The sequence below is a fragment of the Apus apus genome, chromosome Z (assembly GCF_020740795.1).
Source record: "Apus apus isolate bApuApu2 chromosome Z, bApuApu2.pri.cur, whole genome shotgun sequence".
Classification (NCBI taxonomy): domain Eukaryota; kingdom Metazoa; phylum Chordata; class Aves; order Apodiformes; family Apodidae; genus Apus; species Apus apus.
The window spans coordinates 30,222,945-30,235,494 of NC_067312.1; the positions used below are offsets into that span (position 1 = coordinate 30,222,945).

A 12,550-nucleotide genomic window follows, 5' to 3' on the forward strand; every position below is an offset into this window, starting at 1 on the left:
CCTCCAGAAATTCAGGGTTGCAATCCTACTTATTGCCCTGCTTCTTCCTTGTAAAACACTAAACTCTGCCATGCCATGATCACTGTTACCAAGGCTGTCCTCAACCTTAATGTGTCCAAGCAGACCTTCTTTATTTATTAATAGAAGGTGTCCAGCAGTGTACTTCTCCTTGACTCTGCATCAGGAAGTTACCATTGATGCACTGCGAGAGCCTTCTGGACTGAATATGCCTGGCTGGGTGGGCTTTCCAACAAATACCAGGGTGATTGAAGTCACCCATGAGCCCTGAGGCATGGGATCTAGAGGTTAGTGTCTTTGGGGGCCTCATTAACATAATCTTCCTGGTTTGGTGGTCTATACTAGACACCCACAACAGTGTCACCCACATTTGTGTGTCCCTTAATTCTAACCCACAAGTTTTCAACACTTTCTTCCTCCCACCCTGTGTAGAGCTCAGTGCATTCCAGTTGCGCTGGCACATAAAGAGCAACTCCACCACCTCCACCAACAACCTGTGTTGTTCTGTCTTTCCTAAAGAGCACACAGCCATCTGTGGCGACATTCCAGTCATGTGAGCTGTCCCACCTTTTTTCAGTAGTTGCAATTATATCTTAACCCTGCGACCTAATGCAGATCTCCAACTCCTCCTGCTTATTCCCAATCCTCTGTGCACTGGTGCATAAGCATTTCAGAGAGGGAGTTGAGCACTTAGTTTTCAGTCTTGAGGGGTAATGTAGGCCTTCTGAGTCTCAAAAATACTAGCACACTGCCCCACAGATGCTTGGCTGTTACACCCAGGGGCCTCATTCGCATGTCCAGTTACATTCCCCTCGAACCTAATTTAAAGCCTGTCAATCAGCCCCTCAATCTCTGTGCAAAGATCCTCTTCCCCCTTTGAGAAAGGTGTTTTCCATTAGGTGCCAGCAATCCTGGTGCTGTATAGGCCATGCCATTGTCAAAAAATCCAAAATTGTTTTGATCACACCACCTACAAAGCCACCTATTAACAGACTGAATTTTTCTGTTGATTCCAGTGTCATTGCCTGCAACTGGAAGAAGAGAAGTAAAGATAACCTGTGCCCCAGAATCCTTCACCACCCGTCCCAGTGCTCTAAAGTCTCCTTTAATTGTGCTTAGACTACAAGTTTCAGTTTGCTCTCCTCCTATGTGGAAGATCAGTAGTGGATAATAGTCTGAGGACTGTACTAAACTAGAAAGTTTCCTAGTGATGTTCTTAACCCAGGCTCCAGGGAGGCAGCAGACTTCTCTGTGAGAAAGGTCTATCCAGCATATCAGACCCTCTGTTCCACTCTGAACAGAGTCGCCTACAACTGTAACCCTTCTTACTTGCTGATGTCATTGTAATGTCGGTGGTAGGTCTTTCTGACTGAACATGCAGAGTTTGTAGTAACGCCTTTGAGCTAGTTGTACATGTTGTGAATACTTCTTTACTGGATCTCTTGATGTGTGTTCATTAGGTGTTACTTTTGCTCTTCTCTCAGGCATAACCCTAAGGAAATGTCTTGTATAGTCTGTCATCATTAGTTCATCTCTTGGGACACTGATATGGATAGAGAGTATTATCAAAGAACAAAGTGAGGCTGAGCATGGGAGAAAGACATGATTAGACGGAAGAATTCACCACATAGTAACAATTCTAATTTGCATTTGCAACTGGAATTTTTAATTGCAGGGTGTCTAAAACCTATCCAAACTGGACTTACTATGTCTCAGATAAAAATACTATGGAAAAAACAGTGCTTTGACCATGGACTTAGTATCACAGGTCTTTTATGACTGTGTGTGCATACTTAGAGTTCATAATGTTTTCTCTGTGTGTTACCTCTGAACTGATTTTAACTAAATTTGCAAAGTGTGCCTTTATTTTTTAATATTCTCTAGTTTTCTTTTTCCAGAGTATTTTCTGTTTCCTGATGAACGCAGTTATTTGTAAGCCACAATAATATGACTTGTCTTTTCTGCACTTTAAATGGCATTCATCAGATGCCTGTTTCTGGTGGGTTGTTGTGAGTCATGCAGAATGTTTACCATTTATTTTTAACATTGGAGCTGGCTGACATGATTAAAGTCACCACACCAAACCAAAGTAGTTCAAATGGTGTTTCGTGTTTTCTCCTTCCTAGATCTCAAGATAAATGGAGACAAAAGCTTCTCTTATTTTTCTTCAGTCAGCCTTTGAAAGTGTGAGTTTAGCAAGGACCTCCAAAAAGCATTTGACACGGTTCCCCATAGAACTCTCATAAAAAAACCTGGCTGCTCACGGCCTGGATGAGCAGATGATCTGTTGGATGCAGCACTGGCTGGACAGTCGAGCCCAAAGAGTGGTGGTCAATGGAGACAAATCCAGCTGGGGCTAGTCACAAGTGGTGTTCCTCAGGGCTCAGTGTTGGGACTGTTTCTGTTTAACATCTTTAATTATGATCTTGATAAGGACATAGAATGTATTATCAGTAAGTTTGCAGATGACACCAAGCTAGGCAGGAGTGTTGATCTGCATGAGGACAGGGAGGCTCTACAGAGAGACTTGGATAGGTTAGATTGTTGGGCTAATGTTAATGGTGTGGGCTTCAACAAGGCCCAGGGCCAGGTCCTGCACTTTGGCCATGACAACCCCAGGCCATGAGAACCCCTACAGGCTTGGGAAAGTGTGGCTGGAAAGTGTCTGGCAGAAAAGGACCTGGGGGTTCTCATTGACAAATGGCTGAATATGAGCCAGCAGGGTGCCCAGGTGGCCAAGAAAGCCAGTGGCATCCTGGCTTGTCTTAGAAATAGTGTGACCAGCAGAAGGAGAGAGGTGATTGTCCCCCTCTACTCAGCACTGGTGAGGCCACACCTGGAGTATTGTGTCCATTTTTGGGCACCTCAATTCAAGTGAGATATCGAGGTGCTGGAGTGAGTACAGAGGAGGGCAATGAAGCTCTTGAAGGGCCAAGAGAATAAATCTTGTGAAGAATGCTTGAAGGAGCTGGGAATGTTTAGTATGAGGAAGAGGAAGCTGAGGGGAGACATCATCAGTCTCTACAACTACCTGGAAGGTCATTGTAGAGAGGTTGGCGCTGGTCTCTTCTCACAGGTAATTAGTGACAGAACAAGAGGGAATGGCTTCAAGCTGCAACAGGGGAGGTTTAGACTGGAAATTAGGAAATTTTTTTTCACAGAAAGCGGGTTTAGACACTGGAATAGGCTGCCCAGGGAGGTGGTTGAGTCACCATCCCTGGATGTGTTTAACGGTCGTTTGGATGTGGTGTTGGTCGATATGGTTTAGGGGAGAACTTTATAGAGTAGGGATGATGGTTGGATTCGGTGATCCCAAGGGTCTTTTCCAACCTGAATAGTCTATAATCCTATAAAAATGGCATATTTCTTCTAGGCAACAAATCTTCTGAAAGGATGAATTTGTTTTTTCCTCTTTCCTCTTCTTATGACTTCAGTGGAGCTGGTCACCTCCTTTGAAGAAGAGACCTCCTTTTGAATCAACACAACTGTTTCAAATCAAGATAAATTTTGGTTGTCCAAGAAGCCTGAGATTTTTCATGGTGATTGTGTAGAAGTGATACCTAGAACTTCTTAAGCACTTCCGTGAACTGCTTTTTCCTAGTCTCTACAGCTAGAGATGGCTGTTTTCATTATATGCAGCCTTAGGTAATAATCTTGAATTCTTAACAGGAAGGGTATTTTTGATCCCACTTAATTATTCTGCAGGACAAAAGAACTCATGTTGGGGGGTGGGAGTGGTGTGTGAAAAGAATTATCTGGTTGAACTTAATTGAAGTTTGCTGAAAACAAACTTTATTTTCAAATTTCAGATTAGGTTTTTGATCTTGCTTCAGTTGTGATTTCATTCTTGAGGAAAAACTTGAGAATTAGAAGTTATAATGGTCATGAGGACAGAATCTTGTTAAACAGACTTTTGAGTAGCATACAGTGCCTGGTCTTGCAGAAAAAAAAGGAGTCTGGGATGCAGGACAAACTGCCCAGAAGGTATTGGAACATTCTGTCAGCTACTGGGACTGGAGAAAGGTTGGTGTCCACAATGTGTTGTTTTGGTCAAATGTGAGAGACAGAAGAACCATATATGACTGAGAATAATTAATGAACACTTACTGATGTAATTGTCCTCTCCTCCAAGGTCACAAATGAGATACAGTACCTTGGTTCAGCAAGTTTGAAATCAAAACCAGCAAGTTGAGAAAGAACTGAGAGAGTACATTTTGAAGGGTACTTGACTCATTTGTTATTACAGATTAACCTTTTAATGTTTCCTCCTTTTTTTTTTTCCCTTCTTTTTTAGACAAAAATATCCATTTTACGAACACTTTCTGAATAGTTACAATAGTTCTGAATAGTTACAACAGCCAGGTTCTGCACAGATCATAGCTAGTTCTCCATATGTTTTGTTTTCCTGCTTTAAAAAAAATGAATCTTCAGGAGGTTCCATGGTGCAGAGAGGAGTGGAAGGATTACAGTTTTAAGATTGCTTACCTGTAGTTATTTCTCTTACATGGAAGAAATATTTTCTCTCTTGATATTCTTCTCTTCCTGATTCTTGAAGAGAGAACATAAAAAAGTAGTTTATTTGTCCTTCATGCCATTGCCCTGCACATAACCTATTCTTAACTGGCAATATGGAGAAACTAATACTTGAGTTTTTCAGTTTGCTTTCCCAAAATAGAGGGAAGGTAGATTAGCTGCTTGTAATTATTGTTGAGTCTTTTTAAGCTGTGAATGTACTGTTCTTTTATATTGAAATTTTAAAAATTGAGTTGCAAGGTCTACCTAACTAGAGATAGTGTTACCTCTCGAGCTACATAAACCAGTTATGTAAAAGCTTTCCAGTCCTGCGAGTGAGAGGTTAAGACTTTTGAGTACAAATCCTTCCAAGGGAAAGGAGCAGGCAAACCCTGTGGATCAAAGCCTAGTTAATTGCACAGCTCATGTCAATAGGCATTTGGCTTTTAGCACCATGGGGTTCATAATTGAGTTCCCGTCTGTCTCTGAAAGTCTTGATCCTTAAGTGGGACAAGAGCATCTGTGCCAACAGGCTGGCCAACCTGGTGAGTAGAGCTTTGGGTGATGAAGGGACATTATGACCCATAGTTAAGGGAAGTGTTGCCATGTGCATGAAAAACAAAGGGCACAGGATGGTGGGAACAAGGGGGATCTTGGGACTGGTCAAAGAGAGATACCCATCTCAAGTGTGTGTATGTAAATACATACAGCCAGAGAAACAAGCAGGAGGAGTTAGTTCTGCATATAGTCACAGAACTGTGACATTGCTGGTATAGTGGTGGCATGATGAGACAGCTCACTTGACTAAAATGAGAGAGGAATGGATTAAAACTTATCAAGAAAGGCAAAGATAAAGAGGGTATGGCTGCCATGATGTGAAGAAGTTGGATGTAGGGACCTCCTCAGTAGGATGACAACAGTCTTTTTGAGAGATTGTGGATGAGGATGGGAAAGGCCAAAAAGGATGATGTAGTGTGGTGGTAGTTCACACCATCAGACTGAGGAAGAGAACAAAGACATCTTTACAAGTCTCCGAATCACAGGCACTGAATTTCATGGAGAACTCAAATTTCCTGACATCTTCTTGCTGAATAACACTGGAACACAAGCAGTCATGATGGTCTCTGGAGGACGGCAGGGATAACTTCATAGGATAGGTACAGGATAGGTCAGCAGCATCTGCTGTTCTTATCGACAGCCACTTGGGAATCAGATGACCAATGGTAGACTTGGCTATGCTGACTGAAGTTGATACAAAGATCCTCATGGAAGTGAGGAAGGAGAGTAGCAGAGCATAGACTCTGGAATTTAGTAGAGCAGACTTCAGTTTCATTCAGGGACCTGGTTGATGGGATCCCATAGGAAGCAACTGTGAAGAGTAAAGGAGCTCACAGGTGCTTAAGGACAACCTTCTCCAAATGGAAAGACGCCTCATCCTGATAATCCAGAAACTAATAAATACATCAGGAGACTGGCAAGGCTGAAGAAGAAACTCATTACTTAGCTCTAATGCAAAAAGTCAGTATACAGGGGTTGGAAGCAGCGGCAATAGAAAAAGAAGGAATTTTGAACATAAAAGGTTGCTGTTAGAGCCATGGCCCATCCAGAGCTGATGCTTGTGAGGGACATCAAGGGCAATGCAACATTTACTATGGCGTTGGCAGTAGAAAGCTGAATGAGGAAAATACGCCTCTATTGATGAAAAAGACAGGTGATTCAGTATCAACAGACACTGTCTTCATTGCCTTATTTTTCACTAACAAGTTTTCTCTGGTAACTGTGACTACGGAGGACATTCATGAGAGTCCTCAGCAGTGAATGAGGACTGAATTAAGGAGTGCTTGCAAGAACTTCAATGCCAGTCCATAATGGAGACCAGATGGGTTGCATCCAAGTATGCCAAGGGAACTGGCTGACAGTGTAGTGATGCTTGTCTGTACTGTATTTGAAAATTCATGGAGATTAGGGAGGTCCCTGACAACTGCAGAGGGGTGAATTTTACATCCATCTTCAAAGACCAGTCAGGCTTATTTCAGTCTGAAGAAGATCACAGTAGAGTCCTGGCCATGTGAACTTGGTTTGGAATAGCAAGGGTGGATGTTTTTCCAAGACCAAATAATGCCTTACAAGGCTGGCTCCTTCTGAGGTAAAATTATTAGCTCTTTGGCCAAGGGGAGAGCAACAAATGTAATTTACTTCAACTTGTAACATGTCTTTTGACTGTGTCCCATAATATACTGTCCCAATTACAATGTTATGATCTGGGTGGATGGGCAACCAAACGTGTTTAAAAAAAGGTAAGATGGAATGATCAAGCTCAGGGGATAGTGGTTAATGAGTTGTACAGTACCTGGAAAGTGATAATGAGCAGAGAGTACACTACATGGCAAGCAGACCAGAGATGGTGGGACATTAAAAAGAGGGGAGAACATTCGTTCTTTTGATTTCATTCAGTAGCTTAACTTTGAATTACTTAATTGTTACATGTTATTTTTATAATAAAAATTGGTAATTGTTCATTAACTTAGTTCAGAAATGTAGTTTCTTGTGTTTCAAAGGCAAAGATAAGTGTTTTTAAAAAACAGTACTTTATTTGAAAAGTGGCTTTTGAGTAAGTCAGGATACAAGTTCATGCAGCTGTAAAATGTGAAGCCTAAAGCTTAAAGACACAATGAAATACTGTTGATACTCTAGTGGCTTCCAAACTTTTAGTCACTTCCAAAGAGATGATGTAAAAGTTCTAACAAGCATTTGGATGGTAATATTGAAAAGATTGTTTGTGTATTTCTGAAGTTGTCCAACTCTGGTTTGTTGATGTGGGAGAAAAAAAAGAGTTGCTGGATGAAAGCTTTGCAAAAGCAGAGTAGAGACTGAATGATCGTAATGGGATGTAAACGAAGTAGTGGATTTAAAAGATAGATACTCAAAGTAGTAGTAAATTTGGTCTTGATTTTTATATTGTCAACTGAATTAATACATTCGGAGGGTGTAGCCAACATTCTCTTCTGTTAAGTTTTTTTCTGATTGTGTCTGTTTCTCTGTAGACCTGGACAGTACCCTTTGACAGTAACCATAGAATCGGACAAATTATTTAGTTGTCTGTAGTAAACTTAGTGTAAGTAAAATTTTGCTCTTAGGAGGCCTAAAGATAAATTATCACTAGACACTTTTTCTTATAATTTATGTGAATATAGTTTTTGTGTATATTTTTTAAATAATAAATTTTCTCCTCTTCTTACTCAATGTTGTATTTTGACTCTTAGTGCATGTTGAAATATTTTGTTCTAATTTCAGAATGGTAAAGTGATAAAATCAGAAGATTTCAGACAAATATCTGGCCATTGTAACACAATCTCTCAGACTATAAGAACTGATACAATTTTCAGTGTGGTAGTTGTCATCTAGCAGCTTTTCTTTTTTTGAAAGTTGACCTTTGAAACATCCAGGATAATGCCCAGTTGTTGCCATACTTCTAGTCAGCTGTGGTTATGTATATCTAGAGTGTTTTTCAACCTGAAGGCTTAAAAAAAAGAAGTGTGGGGGAAAAAAGTACGGATATGAGAAGGTTAATTTGAAGGTTTATATTTGGCTATGACTAACCTATCTGAAAGGAAAGCTTGTATTAGGAATTCTGTTATATTGAAGGGTCTGGCTCTGTTTTGGAACTTAATTTCTTTAAAGGATTTTGTATACTTACATGAAATACAAATGCCTTCCCGTTTACTATGTGTAGTGTGTAACTCGAGATTTCTTTTTAATCTTATTTTTTAGATGCTAAAGTGAAGAAATGAAGAAAGGTGCTATTTCATGTGTATGTTTGACAGAATAACCATAATTTCATAAGAGAACCATAATTTTAAAGACAAATGATGTGTACATTTTTACATTGTTACAGCTATTGCATGTGTAGTGTGGCATAAGAGTTCATCTTTTAAGATGAACTAGCTGAGCAGAGATTTTTAGTCTTGGTAAGGCTTAACCATTTATTATTAGCCATAATTTGTCACAGTGGTAGTTGATATTCCCCTGTAGATCTGGATGTGTAGCTGCAGCATTTATTGGAACGTACCAGCTTTGTAAAGTTATTTGATATTATTTGCATGTTCTTTATCTAACTCATAGCAGGAAAGAAAATGTTTTCTCTGGTTCAAATACTGTTGGTTTTTTTTATGGCCTTTTCTTCTTAGATATGTTCACATTTGAATTAGAATTTTAGTAAACACAAAGAAATTATAGTAAGAGGAGGTGAAAACCTTTACATTTATTATTTTTTAACCCTTCTCTTCAAGTCGTTCAGAGTTAGTGTTGTTAAGTCTTGGAGTATTGGTGATGGTGAACACTTTTTGCACTGAAACCTGGCACTAACAGGACTACTTGTACATAATTTCAGTATTGCACATATCTTTGCAGGATTGGGGGTTAGGTTTTCAAAACATTTAGAAGTCATAGAGGAGTTTTTGAAGCTTTCTGTTCATTTTCTGACTCTGTGGGTTCCAAGTAGCATCTGTTGTTGTTTGTTGTAAGTTATATTTCTGGTTAATTTCTGATACTATGCTGTTATGATGATTTTTGATATGCTGTATTTGAGAGTATGTGATTTTTGTCTGGTCTGCTGTGTTCAGGCAAAAAAAAACCCAACATCAGAGGTTTTAGAAGTCATACAGCAAAGTTATTCATGGCTGCAAATAAGAGCATACTGTTGGGTCTGGTAGTTGGAGGGTAATGGAGTATTTTTTTTCTTTATACAAGTTTTAAATATGTGTTTTGGTTTGCTTTGAAGTTACACTGCTAGATTTAATTTTGTGTGTGAATTGAAATGAAGCCTTCTATCAATGATGACAAAAGAGCAGCTAGTTAGTCTTATCTCATTGCTTAGGACTCATAAGGTATAGAATGTAGGTCTGAGGAACTAAGTCGAATGTATTTTTTATTTTCTGTTTTTCAGAGGCCCAGAAGACACAATAAATGATTGTAAAATCCTTTTTATAGAGGAAATGTACAAGATTGAAAAGCCAGGAGCCTATCCATTGACATTTGGGGATGGAGATTTCAAAAGTATGCTTTTAAAAATTATTTGAATAGACGTACAAATTGAACTATGTTTGTTTAAAAAAAATAAAAGGATCAGCATGCAGCAGTAATAATTGTTTTTTGTGTTCAGGAAAGTAATAACATAGAATAACTTAAAGATATCTATTCTAAAAGTATGTTTACTTTGTGGCTCTATTGTTTGACATTTATAAACTGATACAATTTTAGTGCTACCAGTCATTAGCAGTGGAAAAGGGGAACAGCTGATAGCTTTCTAAATGAGCTGTGCAGAATGAATTAATTGTTTCAGTCAAGTTCCTGGACAAGTGTCCAGGTCACCAAAACTGCTGTTGCAATTGACATGTCATCGAAATTTTTAATACATTAACAAATGGCAAAGACTGAATCAGTCTACACTTTAACCCTGTCATTTTGTCAGAATTAAAAAAAAAATAAAATTTTGAAGACTTTTGTGCCAAAGCTGCTTGTACCATGAAAAAATGGATAGTGAGTCTTTGGATTATTATTTGGCCTTGCACTACCTTTTAAAAAAATAATTATGCCATATCTCCTCATCCTGCCTACAACAACAACAAGGAGTTAGTGGCAGCTTATCTGAGAAGTAGGCATTTTTTCCTAAGTTTCAAATATATTGAAGTTAGGAGTGCTAAGTATTTGTGGAAACAACACTGCGAGATTGGACTGTGACTCTACTAATAAGTATTAGATATTATTATATATTAGACTCCTGACTCCAGGGCAACATTTTAGAACCTTTGTATGTAGCTAGCTCTCTGTGCACAAGAACTAGTCTGCTTGCTGTTTGCCATCACCTAAAAAAATCACTGTTTTTCAAAGGAGCAAATGCCATTTGCCGTGGTGTTCTTAAAAGTGGGAATATTAATTTCTGTAATTAACTTATCACAAATCTTACATTAATTGTTATTTACTTTCCTCAGATTGCTAAAAAAAGTAATAATTAATTCTGTTTATTGAAGAGCTTTTGCAATATCTTTAATCATGTTTTTATTTTATAATGAGAAATTTAAAAGTCTACAGATACTGCTTTGCATTTACATGCTGACTTACTTTGCAGATCTAATTTTTTATGAAACTTTTTAAAAGCATGTATAATTATTACAGTTCATTTAGGTCTTCGTGCAGCAGCTATTATGTAGTGAATTAATTTTTGAAATTATATGTGTGATAAAGGAATTTTGCTGACTGCAAAATTGTGTACAGTGGCACTGTTTGCTCTGACATGAGTATTTATTTATTATGGAATCAATTATATTGAAAAAGAACTTTAAAATCATTGAGTCCAACCATATAACTATCACTGCTAAGTCTAGCTCTAAATCATGTCTCTAATCCACATTGTCTTCTAAATACCTCCAGGGATGGTGACTCCACTTCTCCCTTGGGCAGCCTATTTCAGTGCCTGACAACCCTCTCAGTGAAGAAATTTTTCCTAATATCCAATCTAAACCTCCCCTGGCACAACTAGAGGCCGTTTCCTCTTGTCCTGTAGCTTGTTAGTTGGAAGAAGAGACCCAACACCCACCTCAGTACACCTACCTCTTTTCAGGTAGTTGTAAAGAGTGTTAAGGTCTCCCTTCACCCTCCTTGTCTCCAGGTTTAATAAGCCCAATTACCTCAGACACTCCTCCTAAGACTTGTTCTCCAGACTCTTTGCTATCTTTGTTGCCCTTCTCTGGAATATCTCCAGAGCCTCAATGTCTTTCTTGTTGTGGTGGGCCCAAAATTGAGCACAGCACTTGTGGTGTGGCCTCACCATTCTGTACTTCCTGCACTGGTTGTCACCTTTATTATTTCCAAGTCAAGATCATTATTTTCAACTTAGAGCTCTTTCCCTCCTATATTGACAGCAGCTTTCCTCTTTGTAACCTCTTTGCTTAAACTACTCAGATGTTGTCTCCTGTGTTACATAAATAAATGTGTGTTCATAAATGAATGTGACACAGAAATATGACCTTAAAAAATGTAACCTTGAAAACTTAATTGATCTAGCAGTTTAGCCCTATTTCTTGTTTTGAGCTGTGCTTTTTCTTGAGTCCAGCTTTATCACCACACTGCCCTTTTCATTTTTGTTCATATCATTCTGATTTTTTTAATCAGCTGTCTTGCCTTTGTTCACGTATGCACAGTGCACATCAGTTGAGCTCACTTTTGTAAGCAGTATGCTGTTTAACCCTGGACTGTACTTACATCCCTGTTTGTGTATTTAAAATTACAAAAGACAGAATGCCTATTTTGGAAATCATCTTCATCAGATAAACAACAATGGCTGCCTCTGTAGAAAAATGGTTATTCCTGTAGCATGGCCATACATTAGTTAGGTTTTATATGCGGAAATGCGATAAAAATGTGTATGACATGTCAGTATACATCTAGCAGTTACAGTTAAAAAGAAGATATTAAAATTATTTAATGGAAATTTAAATTCTGCAGTCCAAGAAAAGTTTAGGGCTAAATTTATTAGAAAATTATATTAGAAAATTGGAAAACTAAGCCACAGCATGCTTATCAATACATTTCAAATATTTATATGCAGAATGGAAGAAAGACCTGAATATCAACATATATTATTTCTGTCAGAATCCAAATTTGTCCTGTGAACATGATAGAACTGTTCCTGCAAAAGAAGAGAATATGAAATTATGTATGCAGCTCAACTCTGCAGTGGTGGAAGGATTGAACAGACCTGTCTTTGTGTGACCAATAGTGAACATATAATTAATACATGTGACTTACTTACATAGTTAAAGCAGAAATCTGAAAAATTAGTGTCCTGAAAATAACAGTTTATAATTTGTTTGCATGTTGGGTAAAGCTGAAAACTCCCAAGTATTGATTAACTAAAGTGTGGAGATGTTTTTTGCTTTTTTCTCTTGAAAAAAAATAATAAAATAATTAACCTTTAACCTAAGAAACTCATTAACTGAAAACCGTCAGTTACATAGGTCTA

The 12,550-nt window shown here is 38.4% G+C and overlaps 1 protein-coding gene across 5 annotated transcripts in view; it reads left to right on the forward strand.

Annotated features, from left to right (window-relative positions):
- The window catches only part of UHRF2 (ubiquitin like with PHD and ring finger domains 2), an 83,716-nt gene that overhangs the window by 37,778 nt on the left and 33,388 nt on the right, over positions 1 to 12,550 (forward strand). For 4 of the 5 annotated variants that reach the window (XM_051643378.1, XM_051643379.1, XM_051643380.1 and 1 more), the window contains exon 5: positions 9,476 to 9,585. The exons of the other annotated variant lie outside the window; for it this stretch is intronic. In XM_051643378.1, coding sequence (XP_051499338.1) covers positions 9,476 to 9,585 — 110 coding nt within the window. The remainder of the gene's footprint in view (positions 1 to 9,475; positions 9,586 to 12,550) is intronic. 5 annotated transcript variants of the gene reach the window in all.